General features: G+C 44.5%; 1 protein-coding gene and 1 long non-coding RNA gene across 3 annotated transcripts in view; one reads left to right on the plus strand and one right to left on the minus strand.

Moving 5' to 3' along the window:
• The window catches only part of LOC135294084 (uncharacterized), a 56,783-nt gene that overhangs the window by 3,830 nt on the left and 27,913 nt on the right, over window positions 1-25,040 (plus strand). Inside the window, exon 1 of one of the 2 annotated variants that reach the window (XR_010356247.1) lies at window positions 7,601-8,235. The exons of the other annotated variant lie outside the window; for it this stretch is intronic. This is a non-coding gene — a long non-coding RNA (uncharacterized LOC135294084). Of the gene's footprint in view, window positions 1-7,600; window positions 8,236-25,040 lie in introns of those variants that run through there. 2 annotated transcript variants of the gene reach the window in all.
• On the minus strand, window positions 4-24,762 carry TMEM272 (transmembrane protein 272). Its single transcript, XM_064408913.1, has 5 exons — window positions 24,497-24,762; window positions 20,991-21,070; window positions 13,922-13,981; window positions 7,494-7,576; window positions 4-4,290 (listed from the first exon to the last, which is right to left on the minus strand). The coding sequence occupies exons 2-5, from the start codon at window positions 21,046-21,048 to the stop codon at window positions 3,928-3,930; spliced, it is 564 nt and encodes a 187-aa protein (XP_064264983.1). The 5' UTR covers window positions 21,049-21,070; window positions 24,497-24,762; the 3' UTR covers window positions 4-3,927.

Genomic DNA, 25,040 nt, shown 5'->3' on the forward strand with positions numbered 1-25,040 from the left:
ATGCTCTTCTTTGGGCCAGCAGGTAGGAGCTGTCTGTGTTCAACATTTGGAGTGAAGGATTGCTTGTCTGTCTGCTGCTGCTAAAATAGCTGTGGAAAGCTACTCTCTAGAGCTTTGGAATCTTACGCCTATTGCTAAAGAAGGTGGAGTAGTGGGAGGACAAATATACTGTGGGCAATAAACTGTAATAAGTGTAACTTATTTCATGGCTCCTGACAGTGCACTTGTATCTATATGTATAGAGTCAGTGTGTGCATACAGAATTGTCTTTGGGTCTTCATATAATTAGATTTCTGTAGTACTCACAACTAGCAGTGAGCTGGCTATCCTATCTGTTGAAGTAATATATAGTTTTTCCTTTAAATATTGGAAATAGACCTTTTCTTCTTAAGGAGAGCTAATATAACTGAAACAGAGCTGGTTTCCTGCATTGTAGTCAACACTGAGTGCATAATAATTAGCTTAAGGGTGTATTCTGTTCCGTTTTTCAGTAGACATTTATATAATTGGGAAGAAAATTAACATTTTCAATTTGTAATTTTAGTCTAGTGGCAAAATTCAAATTAAAGATTTTAAGGTGTAGACTGTATTTTCAGCCGCTTGACCTTGGGGCTGTAATGACTTAATTCCCCCACAGCTGTTTGCTGAGGAGCCACACCTACTTCTGTAGGGGCTGAGCATTTGTCTGGGACACCATCAGTTTGTGGTAGTTCAAAATGTTGCTGCTTGCAAGTTAAGGTGCTGTGGCCCATGCACATTTTCACAGCTTGCCCCTAAGTGAGAAAAAGTGTCTTCAATTAAACTACTTTCATTTAGATTTGAGTGCTACTGGAGCAATTTGAGAAAAACTATGCAGCTGCTGGTGGGTCAGAAGAGTCACTGTGACTCAGGTGTATCTAATCACAAGCCCAAACCAAGTATCCTGCTCCAGTCCTGCAAGATTCCAGTCTGCTGAAAGTGCAGAAGGCAGCCTTAGATCCCTTTGGGCATGGAATTGATGGCTCCAACTGTTTTGAAGGTGTTGATGTTCTCACTTGCATGTGCCATAGCGTATTGATGTATACAAGGTAAAGGTAAATACTGTTAGTGCAGAATTTTTCTCTCTTGGTTGTAGCAAAGTGTTTTGTTTACTTTTGTGAAATATTTGGAAGTTACACAATGTCTTTTGCCTCCTTAATACCACCTCTATAATTTTGTGTTTATACCAGCCACCTATTGAACACTAGCACACATCCACTGACATCTTGAGAAAGTGCTGCTGAGTCAGCAGCACTTTCCCAAGATGTCAGTGGATGCACTGGGTTCCATATCTGAAGAATTAATCCCCCATGTCAGACTGCAGAGAATCAGTCAGTTTTAGCCTCCATGAATGAGGCATAGGCCTCAGGTCTACTGTTGTGTGGCTGAAGTTTGGCAAATCATTGCATATCTGCTGAGCTGCTGTAACCATGCTCACGAAAGCACGCAGCAAACACAAGGCAATGTCACCTTACATCTCTTCTCTGAGCTGAACTATCATCTCCTCTTGTTTGCTCTGATAGGAGGACATCATCACTTGCTGTGAGGTCACTGTAATCAATTGAGACTTAGGTCAGGAGTATTAGTCCTTATCCTCATGATTGAGAATGATTCTAGCAGTATTTTGCAAGAACAGGGAAGTTTGTACTGGAGCCCTGTGGGTGGAGCTACTTTCTTGTTAAATTTATTTTGCATTATCAACTGAGTATAATTTTCTGGTTTTATGCATGTTTCAGGCTTCTGGGTAAAGATCATGTGTGATGATAAACAGCTGCATTGTTGCATTTGAGTGATGGATGGAGTTATACCTTCTGATAGGCAATTTTTTAAACATTTTGAGTTCTTAACAAATGAAAGATGCTCTCCACTGAAGGTAAAAATCCCATAGATCCATTCAGAACTGAAGCCTGAAGTCCTGAAGCCCAAGTGGTGAGCCATTGTAGTGTGTGTGGTGGGAAAGAGGAATTCTAGGGTTTCACCATTGGCAGCAGTTATGTTTCAGAAAAGTGAGGGGCAGTGGAGAGTGTGTGGTGGAGCAGCTCTTTGGGAAACAGAGACTGATTTTTCCCAGATCCAATCTGAGGCCCACAAATAAAAGGAAATACTTCCATTGGTCCCATTTCCCTACATAAAACTGTGCATGGCCTAAGCCAGCAGTATTAGTAATACCTATTCCATGGATTTCTGAATGGGGCAGCCTGGCTGTGACCTGTCCTGAAGGGATGCTGCAGAGCAGGGGAATGCTACACTGATGCTGCCCTCAGATTATTTAATCTTTTTTCCTACCTTTTTTCTAAGATTAGTTCTCTGGAAATAAACAATTCTTAAATCTGAGGTCTGAATTAAAATCCTTGTAAGCCAAAGGCAGGCTTACTTATCTATGCAATAGCTGGTGAGATAAATGTTCTTGTTTGAAAACAGGTGGTTCCCACAGATGTTACGCTGCTTGCAGGCTCAGTCCCAGGAAGGATGGTTGAGCAGACCATGTTCAGCTGTGGCATATTGTTGAGCTCTTTTGCATATCTCACCCTTTCACAGGCATTTTATAACCCTTTTGGGTTTCTCTAAAACACAAGTTTCAGCTGTGCAGGTTTTAACAGACAAAATACACAAAACACACATCTTTTTCCTGTGTCTTGGGCCACCCTCAAGCTCATCTAGAGGGGAGCCCCTCCATTTTGACCACATTGACATAAGTGCGTAAGAGCAAAAGCAGAAAGAGCACTTTTACACTGCATTCATCAACACATGAAAAAACAGCCTACCAGGACCACTTCTGGGGTTGTGCCATTACATGTCACAAAAAAATTATCTCTCTGCATGCTGGTGCTTTTAAAGCTGCTGCTGCTGACTGAAAAGCTGTTTGCATTACATCTGTCCATTAAGTACAGATTTCTGTATGTACAGCACCAAGGTGAACAAATCAAATTTACATTCACACCACAACTAGAGAACTGCTGTAGAGAACACATCTGCCTGAAATGCTCACATCCCCACCCATGTCTTATTGTTATGATTTATATTCAAAATACCAAGGTAACATCATCACTTTTTCTATTAACTTGATCACAATGATTTGACAGTAATCTTTGTGTTAGTGTTGTACTGACAAATTACCACTGTAGAAAAAGTGTATCCCCTGACTGGGGAATGCTGAGCCCTGGTTGAAGCACCAATTTGATACTCAGTAGCTCAGTTCTTTGTTCTGCCAAAGACTTGGAAAGCAGCCTTGTCTCACTTTGGATGTATTGGATATATATGGATGTATTCATACTGTCTGGTTTAGCCCCAGGGTTAGATAGAGATGCTTCCTAGTCCAAGTTCAGAAGAGACCTGAGGGCCATATTCAGGCTGCATTTTATACATGCTTGTATTGCAGACAGTGGCCTGAATAGCTCTGCAGTGAGCATCTCAGTTACTGTCAGAATTCCCAAAGTCCAACGTGGGACTGAATACAACCCTTTGTCTCAGCTCCCTCTCTATAATACAGGGACAATAGCAAACCTCAGCAAGACTATGGGGAGATGTTCAGATTCCAGTGAAGAGAACAACATGGCTACTTTTATAGGCAAAGATGTACGGTGCTATATACAACATAAGGGGGACCTGGTTTTAAAGCAGTTTGCCATCTGCAAGAGCTCACTCCTGGTAAAACACCCAGAGATTAAAAAATGGGATGTAAAAGTTAGCAGGAGTACACCCTGGCACCTGTAGCAGCATTTTTGCATAGACTATGCTGTATTCCAGCACAGCTATTTCCAGATGGCACTGTATTTTTTAATTTCCCTTTGAAGTTGACTGCTATCACACATATATACCATACAACAAAGATGTACACAAGGGTGAATTATTGCCTGTTCTTTGTTGTACACTCTTTCCCAAACATCTGGAGATTTATTTATGTAGCATTTAGTCTTCCTCAGAAGAGAATCTTTGCCTGGAAAAACAGTATATGCAGCAGCTACAAAAGATAAGGAGAAAAAGAACAGTATGGCTAATAATGAGAACACCAACAGCAAAAATGTACAGGGTTTTGTCACAGTAATCCTGAGGCTGATGAAAAGGTGGGATGAAATTTGGTAGATACACAGAAAAAACCCAGTAGTTCCCAAGAATGAACCAGAGAAAGAGGAAAAGGCTGAGGGTTAGATGGACGTAGTACTTGTGAGCATTCTGCCTCCAGGGATACTCATCGTCATCATCATCATCAATCACAACAGACTTGGAAAGCAGCTGCCTCATCCTGGTTGAGTCGTACAGCAGGAGAGTCACCTGGAGGCATTGGGAAAGAAAAGGGAATAAGTAAAGTGGCTGCAGAGAGTCTGAACACCTTCTGGCTACTGCCAGTCTTTGGGCTAAAAAAAATTGGATGTGGGAAAATAGTGTTAAGAGAAAGCCAAGGAGCCACAAATGCAGCAGGTACTGCTGGAAAATAATGCATTTTTTTTCTTATAGGTTATTCACCAGTGAGGGTCATACATTGGAAAAAAATTGCTGATGGAAAGGCATGAGAACAGATTGTGTAGGGAGATGGCAGCAGCTCCCACGCTGGAGACTTTTAAGAACAGATTACAGTAACTGCTAAATGACTTAAGTAGTGTAGTTCCTGCCTTGTAGTGGATACATTTTTCTCTTCTAACTCTATTTTTCCATGGTTATAAAGTTGAATCAGCTTATATCAAATTATGAAGCATATAGACTATGACTTAAACCTCAAAGAAATTGCTTTAGATACTTGCAATGTACTGTTGTCAAATTTTCTTCAATTAAGTGTAATTTTCCTAGATTTTCCCATTCCTGCCTTCAGTTGAAACTAGCAGAGAAATATATGGAATACCATGATGCCAGGTGGTTAGGAAGGTCTGGTATTTAGGGAAATGCAGTAGGACTCATCAGTGATGCCTGGATTTCTCGTTTAGTCTTGGCAGTACAAACAACACAGCTAGATTCACTGGGGTTCTCGGTCATATTCTCTTTCACAGAGTTATAATCTGTGCTCACTCTTCTGCTTGAAATGAAAGAGAAGAGCATCCCTCACTTTACACTCTTCTTTCTCCAGAACACTGGCCAAGGAAAACCTGTTTGGGTATATATTTTTCCAGGTTCAGATTTTATTCCCTGTGCCCCATTTTCAATAGGAAAAGCTTAGCAAGAGAATCCAGAGTTTTCTCTTATTCTTACTTTTATCTGGAAAACTGTTTGGTTATATATAAATTATTAAACATTTGTTCACAAAACCAACTGGTTTTCCAGCCCAGATGTTGGTACCAGTTTTTGAGAAACACAGTTTAAAGTCCCAGCACCAACATAGGCAAAAAATTATGGTTTTTGCCTATGCTGGTGCTGGGACTTTAAACTGTGTTTCACATCCAGCTGAGCACTCAAAGCAACAGGCTTGCTCAAACTCATCTTCTCATATGAACGCTTATTTTACACAGACTCGTGAGGCACAGGGGGATAAACCTGCCTGGCCAGTGGCTCTGAGGTTTCTGCATGAGGGTGCCTGTGGCTGGACCTGAAGCCTGCTTCAGGCCATTTAGCTTTCAGCTCAGCACTCGGGTTCCATCAAGCTCAGCAGTGAGAATGGGGTTAAATGGCAGATGGGTATTGGGTATCAGGCAGCCAGAGAGACCTCCCAGGTAGATTTATAAATCTCAACTGCATCTAAGTAGTTCACAGAAAGTGCATTTAATTCTTATGGATATTGCCTTGCCAAGCGTGATTGAAGAAATTGCTGGCAGTCGCTCACATTGTTACTAGCTGCTGAACATACATTTATGGAGCAGCGTGGCATGCATTCAGCAGGCCTCTCTGGCTGCTCTAGAATGGTTCAGTTGCCTTGGTGAACAGTCACCATTGCTTTTTAAAAGACTGGAGGTGGTAAAGAAATAGATGAGGAGCCTACAGACTGCACAGATCTGGGCTAGAATGACTTGCTATTAGATGCTGTCCATCACAGGACAGCATCCTTTCAGACTTCATCCTGCACCCATCCTCTGACCTTTTAACTTTGAGAGCTCATGCGAGGGCACTGCTGGATGAAGTCAGTGCAGTCCAGTGAACAGAACAGAGGGCAGAGTTCAGACAGGCAAGAAACTTGAATTTGGCTGCAGACCAAGTGCTGAAATAACACATGAGTGAAGCTAATCAAGTTCTGACCAAATGCACTGCCAAACTGCAAAATAAGCAGTCCTGCTGTCAACTGAAGTAAAATTCAAACAATTATTTGATGTCAGCATGAATATTAACTGATCCATTTACCACCTTAGTTATAGTGAAAAAACCTGACTTTTAAACCAGAAATAGCTAAGAATGAGTCAACATTTTTTATGAAAGCTTCAGTCCACTAGCCTCAAAATTTCCTTTCAGTTCTGCTCTAATCTTTTCTAAACTATTATTAAATGAACCTTTGATTATACAGATAAGTCCACTGGTGTGATTGAATGACTAAGCATTTGCCAGTAGAACTCACAACACAGCAAATTCCTTGTTACAAGATTAATCACTTGCACTTTCTTTCTTTTTTTTCCATTGTCTTATTTACTGATCAAAGGTCCTTGGAGGGCATGATTCATATTCCAGTGATGTACTGTGGTTTTGTTGGGTTACCACTCTGAAAGAGTGCAGTGAATGCAGAGACCTGCAGAGGAGGATTCTTTCCCCTTTCAGTCCTGGCAAAGAAAATGGCTAGAAATGTTGTGGTAAGGCTTTTCATGCTCCCTAAAATCCAGTTAACACCATCTGCAAAGGGACTGTCAGGATAGGGTGGATCCTTTAGAGTCAATGAAGAGTTATATAGCTTTATAGTGACCAGGGTTTATCACAGGTATGAGGGTGCCTCTACTTGTCAAACTGCCACACTGTGGCTCAGCAAAGATATAAGTGAGCACAGTCCACTAGAAGACAGGTAGTTGTGGTTAGAAAATGGTGCATCTCAATTAATAAGCCCTGCTGTGTTGCAGGGATATATTTACTTTGGAGGGAAGTGATTCTGCTGCAGTCATTTACTTCTGGCCAGGTCAGAGTGGAAGTAAATTGAACTTGTGAAGGGCTATGTACAAACACAAGTGGTTTTGTAGTATTCCCAGTGCAAGGGGAATAACTTAACTTTTTGTCCTGTCTCTGTGAAAATAATGGAGAAAGATTTGACATGCTTGGAGGATTGCTTGTGGAAAAAGGACCCAGTTTACCACAGGCATCCATGTTAAGTAGTCATTTCCCTCAGTAGGGATGGTAGCACAGATGCTCCGGTGCAGGAGAAAGTCACACCACAATGTGACTCATGTGGGACAATGCTGAGCTCATTAGCAGCTCACTTGACTGACAGGTGCTTTTGGTGCTGGAACAAGCACAGCCCAATCCCACAGCTCTCCAGTACTGGGTGCATGTGGCTGTGTGGAGCTGTCATCATGTCTCAACTAGCAAGTCAAAGTCGAGTCACACAAAATATTTTTCACACACAGAAGGCACATTACCTTTAAGCTGCCAATCACGCCACCCACCAACAGATATAAGGGAATCAGTGGCTGAACTGGGCAGTCTTCCAAAAACTTCATTCCTGAACGGCAAAAATGGATGTTTGTTATCTCAAGTGACCAGATATTGCAACAAGCTGTACAGTGAGAACTACAGATGCTGTAAGTGAAGTGTATTGCTTACACCCAAGACTTGTATCCTGTGTCTGTTGAAATGGGGGCTGAATTAAAAGGGGGCTGCACCTTCCAATAGGGGTGTGAGGGCCATGAGCAAGCAAAAGGCAGGAGAAGAAAGAGAGAGAGCAAAGGCAAAACCAACATTTTTGGTTTATTATTTTCTGTCAATACTAATTGTAGCCACATATAGAGATCATTAGTTTCAGCCACAGCTCTTTGTTAAATGAACCATTGACTGAGCTGGACAGGAAATTTTCATCAGCAGTAGAAAATTCACTGAGAATCAAAACTATGAAAAGAAGGAATTCTGATAAGCTTCCCCCAGGATTTTCCTGCTCATTAGTTCCCATGAGTGTGGCATGTTCCTGAGTCAGATGCCTGGAAGCTTGGGAGCCAATACCCGTGGGAGCACCTGGAACTGTTTTAGCTTTCCAGGCAGCTGATAGGGAGCTGTAGAAGCTCAAGTTTCCAAGCTGTTTGGGTTGCTGGAGGATAAAAGAATTGGTTGTTATGGAGCTGAGGACCCTGGCAACCCTCAAATCTACTGCAAGAAAGAGAAAGCTGGGTAAGTTTTAGGGAAGAGAGTGTATGGCTGGGTGAGGATGTTGCTGGCAGTAGTGACTGAAGCTTGTGATACAGGTCTGTGGCAGTGAAACTCATCTGCCCAAATATAGATGTCTGCAATGCAGGCATCCATATGTGAACTAGTTTTCCACACTCTGTAGTCAATAGGGAGAAATAGGCACCTGCAAAATTCAATTCATTTATCCTAAGATAGGCATTTGAAATGGGCCGGGTGAACTGGTCCCTGAAAGCACTTCTGTCTCTCCATGGCTATACAAGGAATCCAGACAGCCAGCTGTAGATGCCTATAAGTTAGCTGGGATGAATCCCCTGCCCAAGTCTCTTACCCAATGGCATCTTCAGAAATTTTAAACAGTTCATTAGACTGTAATTTTATTGGTATTGATCCCATGTTTCAGGGCTTTGATGGAGCAGTTGCACAGGGTAGAAAGGATTTTCTGTTTTCTTCTTGCTATATAAAGAGTTTTCAAGGAGATATTCTGACTTTTCTCTGAATAATTGGGGTTACCTAGTTGCAGGATACCAAAAGAAATATGCTAGTCTTAGTGCTAAAAATCTCTCACATGAAATGACTTGCCTCCATTTTCAGAACTACACTGGAGAGGAGGAATTAGGAAAGAAGTACCAGTGGGTTTTGGGTTTGGTGGGGTTTTTTTGTTGTTTTGTTTTTTTTTTTTTTGTTTGTTTGTTTGTTTGTTGGTTTGGTTTGGTTTTTCTTTTCTATAGCTGTAATCCTCTTTAGCTTGTCAATTCGCCCACCAAATCCCCCGCTATTGCTGGTCCAGAACATTGCTGATGTCCTGAACCTCTCCTGCACTCTTTGCATGGCATAATACATGTGCTCTGGATTGTGGTTGCTTGCTACAGGTCTGACTTTAGTCACAGGACATGGGACAGTGTTTTGTCCTCTGCAGTTTTGTGATCCCCTGGGTGTAAGGGCTGTGGAGTCCAGTGGACTCTTCTATACTAAGTGTTTATTACCAACCTTTGTATAAATGAAAAAGGCTGTACTTAGGTGGATTTGGACTCTCTCCCGTTTCATTCCTTATTACAATGCTGTAATTTTTTTGTCCATTTTGCCACTATGTAACAGTGAGACCTGCTCAGGCTCTCAGCTTTACAGGGTGGGCAGCAGGGAAATTGTCACAAATTACATTACGTTCATCAGAAAGCTGCTGCCAAGGTTCCCAAGGTTCTTGGCCATCTAATAGCCTGCCACAAAAGCAGCTGGCCAGGGATCACTGGGAATATATTTCAGTTTAGGAACCTAGGCAATTTCTATTTCCAATGTGTTAAATAAGATTTCAATTTGAGGGGGAAAATAAAGTCAATAAAAAATGCCTTTCTTTTTTTAATTTTTTCTTTTTTTCATGCAGCTCTGATTCTTTTTCCCAGACAAATCTATTGTGGAATCCTTTCATATATATAACATAACATCAGTCAGTCTTGGGAAGGATTTGAGTGACAGAGAGCAGCACTCTGTAGGTTTTCAGAGAATATTGCAGACAGATATGACAGCAAAAGAGTAGGTCAAAGCAGGTGATACAGTAGTAATTTTAAAAGTACATCCCAAGGTGTGAATAGGAAATGTGGATCTACAGTTGACAGATGGGCACTGGTATTTGTTACAGTGAAATCAGTGAATGTGCCAATCAGTTCTCACACAGAGTGTGTTTGGAGCACCAAAACTAGTTGGAAAGCATCAGTGCTAGCTCTTCTTTCCCATAAGCAATGGATATGTTCTCCTTTGACTGCTAGAGATGGGATATATGGACCATGAGAGATCAAAGATCTGCTTCTACTGCAGTGATCCCTGCAAGCCAGAGCAATCTGTGGATCAGAGTGAAAAGCAACTGAGCCTGACCACAACACAGACCAGCACAGGAGTCCAAATGAATGAACCAAAGACCTGTGCAAGATCAGACACAGCCTGAACAGAATCCAAAGTGGGGGGGAATAAAAGAGATGGGAGGCTTGGGAAAGCAGAGGTACTTGCACATTTTATCTCTTGGCTACCACAGAACAACGCTGCAGTGGGATCCAGGACACAGGGATCAGCAGGTGGAAAGAGCACTTGTGAGCAAACAGGACAATACCTTCTCTAAGGGCATGATTTGGGGCAGTGCTCTGCCATGGCCCATAAAGGATTGCTACCCACCAAGTGTCCTTGTGACTCATGATTATCCATGAGATGAGGGGGTCAGGATGAATAAAAATCAATACAGCATTGGCCTCTTTTAGCTACTTTACTCTTCTCAGCTGAAATGGCTGAAGTACACCCATAGGAAAGGAGGGCTGATCTACAGCAAGGCCGATCTGCTGTTTGGTGCCCACTACATAACTTTATTCCTAATGGGAGGCAGAGATCTCAACATGCCAGGCCATTTTCAGGTGTTCCTCGTGGATGGCTGCAGCTGTCATCACTTAGCACAGACCTCAGTCAAGCTCTGACTGTGGGCCTTACTCTTGGATCTAGGTGCTGCAGAGAATTTATCTTGAAGTAATTGCTTTTGGGCACCATTTTATCAGAAAGCATATCAGCAAATCAGAACACTGGCTGAAGGACTGAAGTGCAAGGAAAGATTGTGTTGAACAAAACTGCTAAAGCACAAGACTGGTTCCCATGTAAAGGCACAGAGTATGAGAATAGGCTTCAGACAATTCTTGGGAGCATTTGATATTTGAGGAATTATTTGGTGTGTGAGGACTAGTACTGGGGGTTAAATTTGAACAGGGGGCACTTTAGGCTGCTTATTAAAAAAAAAGCATGTCATCAGCTTTCAAATGTGATTTAGCTACCCTTGGGGAATTCTGTATATAAAGGTACTCAGGACAACATACAAGAATGGGTTATTGAGAGTAATCTTTCACTGCCCTGGAAACTAAAAAAAAAAATTAAATAAATCTCTATATCTTCAGAGTGTTTAGTGAAAAAAGGGATCTTCTCTGCCAGTAAAAGTGAAAGAGCTGCTAAACAATCTATGGCTTAGATGATGTCACAAGTCTGCAGCTTGGAAAATATGCTGAGTCCTTTTCATGTATTTTGAATGATACTGTGATTTACAGCATTATTGAATTTTAAGAGTGTATAATGTTAGCACGTAATTATTACCAGGGCTGCCTGTTATTCATCTCTGACTTTTAACAAATATTTTATCTCACAGTTTTCCTCTGTAGGAAGCAAGAGCCAAAATTACTGGAGGCACACCAGCAAGTTTTTTTCTGAGATCACGGTAACAGAATATTATCACAAAATCATAGCGTTTTGCTTGGAAAATAAATATCTGCATTTTCCTTGACATTTCATTTTCCTAAAAATACCTTTGCTGATATGGAGCTGCAGGAAACCAATATCATCTGACAACACTATATTACAGTGACATTATCTCTTAATTTCAGTAAGTTGTGGGGAAAAAAAGGGCTCTGTATCTGATGCAGAAGATATCCAGAGCTCCAGGCTAATATGTTACTATAGACTTTCCACTTCTCACTGATCTTAAAGATACTGTGAAATATTCATGAGAAATTATAAGTGGTCAGATTCCAGACCTGAATTCATTTCCAGAAGGCAGGATGTCAGTATGCATGGAAACTATGCCACATTTTGTATTATACTTTCCCATCCCTATTTCACAGTTCAGGAATATTCAGCCTGGGGAAAAGCTAAAGCTAGAATCTTCTTAAGGGATAAATAGCTGTCTTAAGTCATGGATAAATGTAAGAGCAGGAGTGTTGAGATGTAACAGTTCAGTCCATTTCCCTACTTCCTAATTGCTCCCCAATCCCTCGTTAGAACTCCCTGGTTCCTAATTAGGACACCCTAATCAGAATCCCACCATAGTCATGAGTAGTACTTTGAAAGCTCCAGATTAAGGGAATAACACCAACCTTTAGCTGAACACTTATTATTTGGATTTGGATAATATTCATGGCAATGGTCCAGCTGTCCCAACTGCCTTAAAAGTCACCTCATCTCAAGGCAGACACCTAAGAGAGGGTGTGGGAATTTCACTGTCAGGAACATCCATTTCCCTAAACAGCCTACAAGGACAACACACAGTGCTCAGCCTGGCTGTGGACGCACACAGTCCGAGTCTAAGTGGGATGCAGCTTGCCCTCAGCATCTGTACCTAGAGTTCATTTGGACCATCCTTCATGAGTAACGGGGCACCAGGTGAGTCAAGACAAGGGTTTGTCAAAGACAAGGGCTCTTGAGGGCTTTGAATTCAAAGTGATCTGGATACATTGGAAAAACGCATTCAAAATCTACAAGATGAAAACTGATAGAGCCAAACACTGTGTGTAGGGGAGGAAACTTCAAGGTAAATAAAAAACGAGATATGTCTGGGAGGGAGTAGCACTGCCAAAAACCATCTGGGCTTACAATGCACTGTAAACTAAATTGAAGGAAATGGGTTGGTGCAGAGAGACCACAATTCATTTTGAGGTGTGTTTACAGAAATCCTGCATGTTAAACAGAGGAGCTAATTACTCTGCACTGCTCATTCCTCAGGTCTCAGCTGGAGGCCTGTGTTACATCATTCTTTTATTAATAAGGAAAAATACTTACATTGGCCAGAGGTCAAAGGAGGGAGGCAAAAAAAAAAAAAAAAAAAAAAAGGCTACAGAAACAGTGACCTGTGAGGTCAGGATGAAAGAATTACATTTTTAAGACTTCTGGGAAAACAAAAGAGAAGATGGAGCAGGGTTATAGTAGCAGCCTTCAAACAGTTCAAATGATCTCATGAGTAAGACAGTGACCAATAATGTTTTTGTGACCACAGTGGGCAGGACAGGCTGTAATCTGTTTAATTTGCCATAGGGAAGATTTAGGTTGGATATGGGGAAAAATATTTTGTCTTTGAGAGCAATAAAATGTTGAAACAGCCTCCTTGGGAAGCCATGGAATTTCCTTGAGCAAGGGCAAGTTAGACATCTGTCAGGGATGCTGTGAGCACATGGGCCTGTCTAAAAGCAGAGGTGGATTGGTGTCTCCACTGATGTTTCTCAAGTGGGGTTCACAACCCATATGGAGGAAGTGAAAGGCCCAAAGGGAGCAATGAAGTGTTATAGAAAAAATAGATCTATGTTAATGGTAAGGGAAAGGTGATGCTTAAGAAAAAAGGGGCCTTATGCAGTTTAAAAAGGTATAAAATTCTGCAGCTGAAAGGAATTTCCTTTCTTAAATATTTGATCTTGAAATGCTACTCACAAATCCAGCCTTTGAGGGGTTATACAGTGATAGATCAGCCAAAAGAGCAGGTCTGACTTTCAAAAAGGTGGAGAAATAGCAGCCTACAGCATCTCTTTTCCCTTCCAGCACTATGCTTCTACAATTTTTTGCAGTGTAGTTAATACAGAGGGATCCTGAGTAATGAAATCTTCTCATGTGTCAGATTCTGAGCTTCCTCCCACAGACAAAGCTGGATTTTGAGGTAAAACACACTAGAGGGGTTTTTCAAGATAAACAGGGTCAGAATTCAAGTACTTCTTCCTTCCTGATACAGAGTGTGGGCTGAGATTCTGTCTGAAGCTAAAGTACCAGGACAGGGGTTTAACAGTTGGAAACCATGCATTTTCCAGTTCCTTTCTTCCACCAGATATGTTAACCTGCCACAGACTGCCAGGAAGTTTCTATTTTCAATTTACTTTAGTAGTCAACTTACCTATAAAAGTCATGGACAGTGGTAAGGCAAGGAAAGCGAGGAGCCCAAATATAAGGCATGCTGTGAAGGAGAAAAGAAAGACAGTGTTATTTTGGGCTAGTTCATGTTTAGAGGCCAGTATTTCCCTCCAGTTCTTTACAGATGTTCTGTATTCACACAATTGTGTAGGAAGAAATGCAATGCACTTGATAGGGTGGGAATATCACCTGCGTGGTGCAGCATTTGTGGTGATGAGACCAGCACATATTTTATCACTTCCAGGATGCAGCGAGAGATACAAACTGCTTTTGCAGCTACTGCTTGCATCTTGTCTTAATCCAAGGGCGAGGAGTCATTGGCTGCTGCCTTATCCTGCATCCTTTTCAGAGGCACTGCCAGGCGACTGTGCAGTAACAAGTAATTTTGCATCAGCTAATCCATGGCAACTGATGAGCCGTATCTGTTTGCTAAGCAAATAGCAGCTTTAATGCCATTCCACTTACTTTTCACTGATAGCTAAACAATCTGTCTTTATCACAGATGTGAATAGTTTCTGGCTGGTCTAACTCCCTGACCCAGCTTAGCTCATGAGCACAAAGGCAGCAGCCCTGCTGCAAGGAGTGGGATTTGTCATTGGGAGAGATCAGCTTAAGCTGTGTGGAAGGATGCTCTTAGGGGTGCACACAGACTCTCCCTGCAGGTGAGTGGACCTGAGGGGCTTGCTTACTCCCTAGAGAGTTGCTGGTGTGTCTGAGCCCTGCTGTTTCCCCTGCACAGCTGGGTGCTGCAGAGGAAGAGTGCTTACCTTCACAGTGGGTGAGGGACACTAGCATCTAGAACAGTGTGAGCAGCCTGTCTCACAAGAGCTGTCACCTCTGTGCCTAATCATGAACACTTGGCAACATTAAAGTGAAGTGCTGCCCTGCCAAATGAGAGTAAAAAATGAGGACATTCTGTGGCAAGTGTCCCTTCAGAGCCCTTCCAGAAATGGCTCAGGCTTCAAGTGGGTGCCTAAGGGTGCCAAAGTGCAGGTGGGCATAGATTGCATAGGGGCCGAGAAGAGCACGGATAAGAAAAGGGGTAGGGCATCTCCTCGGAGGCTTGCAAAAAAATCTTGGAGCAAGTATTTGGAGTTGGCTTGGGACCAGCCCTTTCCTCGGGTAAACTGTGTCCTGCAGTTCCCCATGCCAGAGAACTGCAACCTCTGCAAGGTGCACTGTGTCCCCCTGGCCGTGCAGGAGCAGGGACACTGCCAGCACCCTGCAGACAGTGCCACTCTGGAAAATTCTGCAGTGCTGCCAAAATACCACCCTCAGGCTGCCTTAGAGAAAAAGGGCAGCATCACTGCCTCTGTTTTACAGAAGGAGAAACAGAGAGGACATAGGAGCAGCATCAAAATTCAGAGCAGATCCACCAGGCTTTCTGACTCGCAGACACTTTTCATGGGAGCACACCATCCCCCACATGCTGCTCGTGTTTTCTCCAAAGAGAACCAGGATCTTACACTTAAGCGCTTGAGAGACATCTTTCTCAGAAGCAGCATGTTTGTTATCTCCATGAACTGGGAGAGACTGAGGGTATTTTGAGCTGAAGAAAGCACTTTCTGTTCCTTTGTGCCGCCCCCTCCTCCTTTCCCTGTCGGCCAGTCTCCCCTTCTCCCTTTCTCTCATTTTTGCTCAGACTCCTATCTCTTGAGTGCTGCATAATACAGAAATTCTTCCTCTGCTTGAATAGTGTCCTACACTTGACTAAGCTCTTTCAGCCACTGACAGCCTCTCATTAGAACAACTCAGCCTAGAGCCTCCCTTTTCACCACGTCACATTTTGTGCTCGCTCCTCTTGCTGTTATCTAGACTGCAGTTTCATATTAAGAAGTGATAGTATTGTAAATGAGTTGGCCTTCCAGCATCGGTTTTGGGCAAACAGTGCCCACAGGCTGGGCAACTCGTTTATCTGGTGCCCAAAGGGGTGCCGCTCAGCTCTGCAGGCATTGCACCGACTGCCTGGTGTGGCCACAAGTGCTGTCACTGCAGCGCAGCCCTCGGAACGATGTCACCCCTCTGCCTGTGCTTTCGCAGCTGCCTCCTGCCCCTGCCCGTGCCGCACGGGAGGTGCTCAGGAGCCCGGGAGAAGGAGGACGAGGATGAGGAGGCGTCGTGTCATTTTTTTAGCTGTGCAGCGCCTGTTCTGCCCGACCCGGGGGAGGGACGCTGCAGTAAGCTCTGCAAAAAGCTCAGGGGGGTCATGTGCATGCGGGGCTGCACATCTGGCACGCAGGTGTCCGTGCTTGCTGGTGTCTGACATCTGCCCAACAGCCCGCTTTTGGAGGGGAGAAGTGGGAGGTAGAGACCACTCAGAGCTCAAGAGAAAGAGATAATGGTTCATTAATTCCGCTCCCAAAGCAGTCGCTGGGAATGTATTTACTCATTATCTCCCCATTCAGCTACAGCCTCTTAGGTCTCGAATTGGAGGGGCAGATGCATAGTCTGGGAAGGCTTCCAGATCCATGTTTAACAAAGTGAGACTCTTCAACAATTGCCTACACAACTGGCAGGGCTCTGCAGCCACGCTCGGTGTCTCTAGCAGCGCTAAAGACTGATATTCCCTAAATGTGTGGGGGTTTCACAGAAATGCTGCTCAGGCGGGATGCAGGCATTCTCTGCCTGGCTTTGTCTGGGCTGTGCTGCCCCGTTCTGGTCCGAAGACAAATCGCTTCAGAAAATGGCCCTTGCCGCAGGTAGCGCGGCTCAGCAGAGGGGACGCTGCTGGGCAGGCAGGTCCGTGTGTGCGGCTTGTGGTGCTGTTATGTCGGAGCTGTCGCCTCAGGCTGGTCAGAGAAGACCCTGGCCCCATTCCTGGAATAAGTAGCAAAAAAGGGCTGGTAGTCTCTAAAAACACAGCACAACTAGGGGAAGTGTTTCCAGGCATGCCTCGAAAGGGTATCTGGTGCCTTTGAACGCACTGCTCTGTACCAGCAGGGCAGCGCCTGCTGGGGCACTGGGGAAGTCCTGCTGCGGGATCCTGTCGTGCTGGGAATGCGTGGAGGGAAGAGCTCATGTCTGGGATCACACCAGAGGCAGAAGAGAACAGGTGATTGAATATCTTGCACATTCCTTGAAATATGTGGTCACAAAGATTAGATCAGTGGGTGCACGTTTTGTGCCTCCTGCCCAGCAGTACAGTCAGCTGACACAAATCTGCTGTTTGGCTGAGTTCCTCTTGCCAGGATTTCCCCGAAATAAATGCACTTGAGATCACTGTTGACATTTGGCTGTATGTCATGGTCTCTCTTCTGTCTCGTGCTCGAGCCTTTGCATCTTCCACAGCCATGCCCCTGCACTGCAGCTCTTCTCCCAGTGCTCTGCCGCTCCCTTGTTGGTGCTGGCCTCAGGACACACAGCCTGTTGCCCTCTGGCATTTGCTTAGGATCTGGAGGCAGTATTGGAGGTGACACCAATTCACCCGTGGGCTCCTCAGACTTTATTTTGCTGCCATGAGTTTTCCGGGCACTTGAAAGTTACAGATCAGCTCAGGCTGTCCCTATTTACTTTGAGGAGAGAGAAAAGTTTCTTTCTTTTCAGGTAAGAGTCTTCACAGGATTTTGAGAAGCAATTTATGAATATAAATCTCAATCTACCTACTCTCCTCTGTAGTATGATAATACAGCTGTAGTGCAAGCTGCTCAGTAGAGTGACAAGCTCTCTGACAATAAATACAGTAATAAATGAAATGTTGGTTATATTGCCATCATTCCCAGGTGCTGTTTGTTCTCTAGTCTGTCAGGTTCTGGATAAAAAAGAATTTTTTTTTTTTTTTCACATGAGATGCTACTAGCTTCCAAACAAAGTCTGCAGTTACCCCAGGATTTATCTGCATGAACAAGCTGAGGAGCAAAACTCTGTGTGAAATTTCACAGTATGGCCTTTGGACAATACCCTGTGGGAATGCTGCTCTGAAGGGGCCTGACTCCCAGCAGTCTGGGTGTTAGGAAATTTGGGTCAAATGCAGTTGGCAGGGCCCCATGCCTGCTGATGCCCTGAGGCAGACACAGATGGCAATGCAGCAGCTCAGCAAGCAGTGTCACAGGGTGCTGCACTGCAGCAGGGGTGGTGTAACAGGCTGGAGTGCAGATGGGGAGCAGGTATTTTCATCCATGCTTTATTCCTTCATGGCATCTGCAGGCATCCCCTGCTGTACTGACAGGCACTTGGAGAAAACAAAGATGAAGCCTGTGGGGGTGTCGTGGTGGCAGAGAAAGTCTTGATTAATCTTTCTGAGGAACCAGCCCCAGTAAGATCATATTCTTTACAGACCAGGGATGAGTCTGCCCGTGATTTTGGTAGCTGTGATTACTGGCTGTCTTTCTGTGCTTTCAAGTCACAGGAAAATGTCACTATCTCAGATGGGATATGCAGAAAAGACTTGAATGAAGTAACATAAAGGAAAGGAATTAAATCTGTTCAGCTTGGCTGGCCACCACCAAATAAGAAAATAACAGCAAGGTTTGAGTACTCAAAACCAGACCTCTGAGTGATCCAAAGAGTAGAGACATGAGATATTCTTGAGCAAAACCAAAGACTGCTCTGTTCATGAGGTGAAATACCATAGCAAGGAGATGTATTGATGGAACAGTCTCTGGGGATAAATGGCAGGAATCCCATCCCTGGCATGATTTAATCCCTTGACCAGACTAGATACTCGGAAGCTGGAGGATTCAGGGTAAGGAACAGCCATTCCCATGGAGGCCTCTAGTTCCAGTGCAAAACCATTTGAGGCAGGGGAAGTGTAAGGAAACTGACCAAATCCCAGCTCAGGGCCACCAGCTCTTTGCTCAGGCAGGGTTGAATTATTGCAATATAGAACTTTGGTACCCAGATATCAGCATCACATCACCTAAAATTTATGTCCTAGGTGTAGGTACTTTTTGAGGGTTGAGCAATATTGCAGAGTATCTAGCCTGGGTTTTATATTACGTGTCTGGATACTGAACTACAGTTATGCCATGGTCTAATTTCTGGATTTGGCCCCTTGTGAATAATTTCCAGAAGTAATTTTATAACAATATTTAGGCATTACATATAGAGCCATTCAGTTTGCTTTGCAGTACACCCAGGGTAGTGGATTAGGCTTTTTTATTTCGATCAGTAAATTGAAGACTGTACTTAAATTGCTACACCAAGAATGAAAAGATGCTCCACAGGTGGATTTGCTCTTGGGAGTTATTTAAATACCAGGAGACTTTTTGCTGAAAAGCTCTTTGAAAAGTGTATACAGTATGATACTATGAAATTATTAAGCATCACTGCATTTCATAAGAGCTTGCATTTTAATGAACATAAAATCAATTTTGGATGGATTAGCTGATCTGTAGCTAAAGCTGAGTTTATTTTGAACTTAAGCATGATAAGAACTTGAAGATACTTTTCTGGAATGATATTTCTGAGTTCCTCACTCATGGGTAGGTTTTCAGCTACCCAAGAGGTTGTTTCTGTTGTAGAAGAGCATAGGTGAGATTAGAACTAATCCCAATCTTAAAAAAAAAAAATCTAAAGGATTAATTATTTTCTCTCTCATCATTGAAGTTCCAGTGGTAATTTAATAACAGGGAAAGGTAACATTTTGCTTGTAGACACTAGGAATAAAAATCAGAGAAAATACCACTTTTGACCTTTTAAGTCCAGATCCTCTTTTCTGCAGGATGTGAGGGATCCCACAGGGACTAGTTGTGTCCCAATTCCACTCCCAGGCCTTTGTCAGGGTGTAATGAGGGTGCATGCTCTGTACCCTTTGTTTTCCATCACTTCCCAGCCCTCCTTTCCCCTGGGGCAGTGATGGGCATGAAAAAGTGGGCCAGAAAATATCCTCTCCTTCCCTACCTGTGCCAGATTTCTGCAGGGAGGCCTGGACTGAGCTTTCTGTCCCTTTGGCCTGATTTTCTCTGCCAGGTTGTAAGACAGCAAGGAGTTGAGGGGCTTAATCATTAATAAAAGTTCATTCTGAGCTTTGAGAGCCTTTCAAGCACAGCAAAGATGAGGAATATAGAAGACTCCAAGGTAACACCCTAGACTGGCAAATGCAGCAATTAGTGGGGGTAAAGTATCAGTTATGATGAGTGGTCAAGGGGTTTGCTTCTTCTTGTATTAGAGTGGAATTAGAAATTGCTACTGCCTAGAAGTGAAAGCCAAAGGCACTTGCAACTCAGAGTGAAAAGAAGATGCAGTCAGCAGGAGTAAGCTGATTTAAAACCCATGGATTTGCTGAGAACACTGCTTCCCTGATCTTACAAAACCCCACCTCTGAAGTGTGTTTCTCCTGTGCCTCTGTGTAGCTTGCACAGCCTCAGCCCAGGTCAGCTTTCTGCTGCGTTGCTCCTCGGAGAGCAGGAACCAGCCTGTTCAACCAGCTGTCAGCTCATTACAGCCCTGTGTCCTCCACCCTGGGTGGGGAGAAGCAGTTGCTTTAAAACCTGAGCAAGCCCAGGCTGTCATGCAAAAGATCCTCTGTCCAGATAACTGGTGCTTCCAACCCCCAGCAAGGGGCTGCTTCTGGGGGATACCCCACCTACAGTGCCAGGGAGCAGGCAAGCAGAGGGAAGAATAACCTGTCCCAGATCTCACTGGGTGAAAGGGGGGATATTCCTGACCATATTCCATCCCCAGATGTGTGTCCCTCTGCCACAACACAGGCTGGCAGCAGTTTTGCTTGGTGGGAATTGCTCCTAGGAGGGTTTGTTCCCAGGCTTGCTGTGCTGCTCTTCATGAGGTGATTTTCCCCGTGGATGCTTCTGCTGCTCTAGTGCAAGGTAACACTTCAGAGAAGAGACAAATACATTGTTTTGCTTAGGCTGTCTGTTGCTGCCCATAGTTAGGTTCATGGTGGTGTTTGTTTGAACTTCAAATACTGCAACAGGCAGCTGCTGTTAGGGTAAAGTTACTATTGCACACTCCATCAGTTCCCAAAATTATCTAGGAAAGGAAACTTCAGTGGAAAATTCAGGTGGGACTTGGTACCATTGTGTTTCCTTTATATACTTGGCTTAGTGACAGGGGTGCTTAAATACATGAGGCAATGGCTACCAGAAGTGCCTTACCATTGCTGGCAATTTTAGATATGCACCGGTGGCAGGCTTTCTCCAGGCCAGCAGCCATGGTGGTGAGCCTTTTGGGGTGCCTGTGGAGACAGAGAAATTCATATAGCTGTGAGAAGTGTCTTTACCTTACTAAGTATCCTGACTCAGAGTGCTCTCACACATGCTGGCAGGCTTTCACTACCCTCAAAAACCCCAAGCACGCACAAACCCAGTGGCATACCCAGAGGCAGGCATGCCTTCCAGCAGCTCCAGGCTTGCCTGCTGGTGATGATGCTCGAGCCCTGGGCTCACAGGGAGACTGGGGGAGAAGAGCTAATGCCATCTTCCTGAAAGCTATGAAAGGTTCTATCTTCATTTTGATTGGGTTTTGGACAGAACAAAGAGTATTTAACTGTTACGAGAGAACACAGGGAAACAGGTGGGGTTTGGTACACAAACCTCAGCAAGAATTGACTAGTGAGCAAAAATAAATTAAAGAAAAAAAGGAGGAGAGAAAATGAAAAGAGTTTTAAGGTCAAGGAGGATTCTGAAGAAGAATATAGAATAAAAACTGCAAACCACAGGGAGCCCAGAACAACATGCCTTTGACAGAAAAGTAGCTGGATTAGAAAGCAGCTCCTTGTAAAAAAGAATTTTTACAAGGTGGGGTGAGGGATGAGCAAGCAGCCAGGCATCCAAGCTCGGGCTTCAGACAGCACCAGGCAGTTAAGCAGCATTCCACATCGATGGGAGTGTGGAAAGCTCACACACACAGACACACAGACACACAGACACACACACACACACACACTCCAAGACTCGGCTTCTGGCCAGGGTCACCTCAAGTCTGCCACTACCAGCAGCTGTGTGACAGAGGAAGGTGTGTGTGGGGGAGGCCAGGATAAGGGAAGCTGCATTCCTGCACCCACCTCAAAAGAGCCTCTAGATTCCTTAATGGTTAAAGAGCAGTATTTTAAGCTTAGCCTCACTAAGTTGTCCTGAGATCCACCCTAGGGCTTTCTTGTGCAATGCTGTGTCCAGCTTGGCCCAGAGCCTAATAGGGACCACGGGGTCCCTGGCATGTATTGAAGATAAAGACAGACTTGTTCATCCCCCTGATCCATGGCCATATCCCCCTCCAAAGTCTGTCCAAGCTCTGCTAGTCACGGCTGAGCAGAGGGGGCTGTCTCCAAGCCCAGACAGGACCCTCTGCTGCTGTGGGGAAGGGGATGGGGTTTGCTCCTTGCACAATTGGCATTGCAGATTCTGTTTGCTGGCAGTTAATAGAGGGTGGTGTGGTTTTACCTGTGGGTGAATGAGCAAGCAAGAGTCAGGGACTGAGGCATTCACAGACATCCCACCAGATCAGTAACCCTTGCAGGCAGCAGCCAGCCACCAACACATACATCCAGGTTTCTAGTGTGCCTGCTCTCATCAGATGTCTCATGGAATTTAGCTCTCCTTCTCCAGCCCTCATCTTCATATCCCAGAGGATATCTCCTTCAGTACTGAACGATGGACTGGAATGGAAATTATGTGTGAGTGCCTGACCTCTGGTGAGTGCATGTGTCTCATACCAGCCACCAAACTCTTCAGCAGAGCAAATACTCTGCCTATGGGCTGCAACTATTGATGAACATTTCAAGGAAAAAATAAGCACTGCTGCTGCTCAGGGAAAACAGAAAGGAGGAAGGGAACTTTTATCAGCCAAATGACATAATAACTTTAAAGCTTTCAGTGCAGATTTGTTTCTAGAAGATGCACAAACAGGCATTCATTTTTGCATCTGGCAATGTCTGCTGACAGAGGTGTTCTAAATTGTGCATAGATGGGAATATTAGTCATTGTGTAAATGTTTATGACTCAAATTACTTTTATAGCAGTAGTTCTTACAGAAACAATATTAATCGATCCAATGCCATATTAAAAATCAATTAAATATCAAATTATCTGAAGCAGAATTTATTGTGGCTGGGAATGCTGTTTTTCCATAAGCAGAGGGTAAAACAGACGGTTTTTGTCTTTATTTACTGCTCTTTTACACTAAAAGAGACAAACTGAAGGAGAACTCGATATCTGGAAGCATGTCACCACCTAGTGACAGAGCCCAGAAGTGACCGTGATTCAGAGCTCTGTGTGTGGTTCTAACAGGTGAGATAAAGAAAGAAATTTCATGATGGCTGTGCACAAAGCCTGTTCACTCAAGAACACATCACACATAACTACCAGGTCATGGTTTCAGTGCTTCCTCAGATATTGGCTGGGACTTCTCCGGGACTGACAAATCCCTCAGAGAATTAATTCTATTTGCCAGATAAAGAGGTTTTGCCCCTTTCCCCAGCACCTTTGGTGATTCTGCAGAAGCTGCTGTGGGTGTTAAGGATGAATTATTTTCTTTTGTGCCAATTCAACAGCCAGGCAGCTGCAAAATGGTTTTGTTTCCCAGCTGAAACAGGGAAATTGTCACTGAAACTCACAGGAAACTGAAACTGGCACAGCACAAAGACTGGTGGCATACAAGGGCAGGAAAGTATCCTGCCCCACTGTACCTGCTCCCAGTTTGATAGTGTGTTGGGAAAGTTATATGAAAAACATAAAACTCAGCCAGGAAAGAAAAGTTCAAGACCAAAGTCAACTTCTGGACCTCCTCCCATCCGTCCTTCCCTGAGTTTGTTTCCCCAGTGGAAAGGAACCTGCCCTTGGTTTTGAAGGGCCAGCAAGCAGTGGGGACAAGTTGCTGAACGCCTTGCAGGAGGCTGGAGCCTTTCCACACAGCTGCTTTTTAGGGCAGCAGGTTGAAGCTGAGCCACACTAGAGTCACAGCACCCCTGTGCCTCATCCAGGCTGTCTGATACTCCTCACTGAGTGCCTGCACTGCTGGTGGTGGGCAGCCAGTGTCTCACATTGCTGCCTCCTGGTGTAACTCAGTTCCTTGTCCCTTACAAGCAGCAGTGTGATAAAAGTGTGTGTGGCACAGACCCCCCAGCCTGTTTCCTTTCTTATTTCAGCTAGTTTAGCTTTAAGCTATTTTTCTGGTCATTATTTTCATCCTGAATATTTGGGTAATAGGAGTAAAAAGAGGGTGAGCACTGAGTGGTGCATGCCTGACCTACAGCAAAGCCAAAAGAGAACTTCAGGCTGGCCCCACCATGTGTCAATCCAAACAAGAGCCATGTCCATCCACATTTGTACTATGATGTGCAGAGTTTTCAAATTGGGCTCTTCTCTCTCCCAGATGCAGGTTGCCCTGCTCTGCGCTGGCGGACACAGCAGGGAGAACTGTCGGGGCTTCCTGAGATCCCAGGTCCCACTTGGTGGCTTCTGGCTGCCAGGGGATCCCTGCTGGGACACGGGAGGTGTACATGGGCCAGCAACTCCCTCTGGAGCAAGGGCTCTTCCCTAAGGACTGCTAGAGGGAACAATTGCTTTTTATTTTAATTAAATATTCCAAGCAAAGTCCTCTTCCAGATCCGGCTTCCTAACAAACCACAAAGCAGCACACTGTCCACGTCCCAAACCCCTCTTACCTGAGAGCGCTGTGGGTGCCAAATCCCTTCACCTGCACGTGTGGGAGATGGGGCAGAGGAACGGCAAAATCCAGCCTTCAGTGGAAGCCAGCTGGGAGAGTTCTCTCCGGTGGGACCCCGGAGCTCTGCTCGGCTCGCTGGGGCTCTGCCGGGGCCGGTGAGGCACAGAGGGGACCCCGCTGGCTTTTATTGCCGCTGGCCTCCCGCTCTCACAGCTCTCACCGTGGGAGCTGTGGGATGCGGGAGCGCTTGCCGGCGGAGCCCATCCTCATCAGTTCCCCACTCCCACGGCTGGCTGCAGCCACAGCCCACCCTGTGCCGTTTCAGGGTGACAGCAGGGGGAAGCAAAGGACCCCACACAACTGTGACAGGAGGGGAAAAAAAAACCAAACTAAACCGCCAACAAATTTATTTCGCTGTCTTTCATTTTAGAGGGGAAAAATTATTTCTTCAGAAATCAATAGAGAGTGGTAAGTACTTGGTTCATTTTCATGCAATTCCCCCCCTTCCCCATCAATGTAGCCGAGAGAGCTCTTTGCAAACT

The sequence above is a fragment of the Passer domesticus genome, chromosome 2 (assembly GCF_036417665.1).
Source record: "Passer domesticus isolate bPasDom1 chromosome 2, bPasDom1.hap1, whole genome shotgun sequence".
NCBI lineage: Eukaryota > Metazoa > Chordata > Aves > Passeriformes > Passeridae > Passer > Passer domesticus.

Coding starts and splice junctions, on each gene's coding strand:
- TMEM272 (XM_064408913.1), bottom strand. CDS start 21,048: ATGGCTGCTGGCCTGGAGAAAGCCTGCCACCGGTGCATATCTAAAATT. Junction 13,982..20,990: donor ATCTAAAATTGCCAGCAATG/GTAAGGCACTTC, acceptor TCTCCTTCACAG/CATGCCTTATATTTGGGCTC. Junction 4,291..7,493: donor GCGTGATTGGCAGCTTAAAG/GTAATGTGCCTT, acceptor CAATGCCTCCAG/GTGACTCTCCTGCTGTACGA.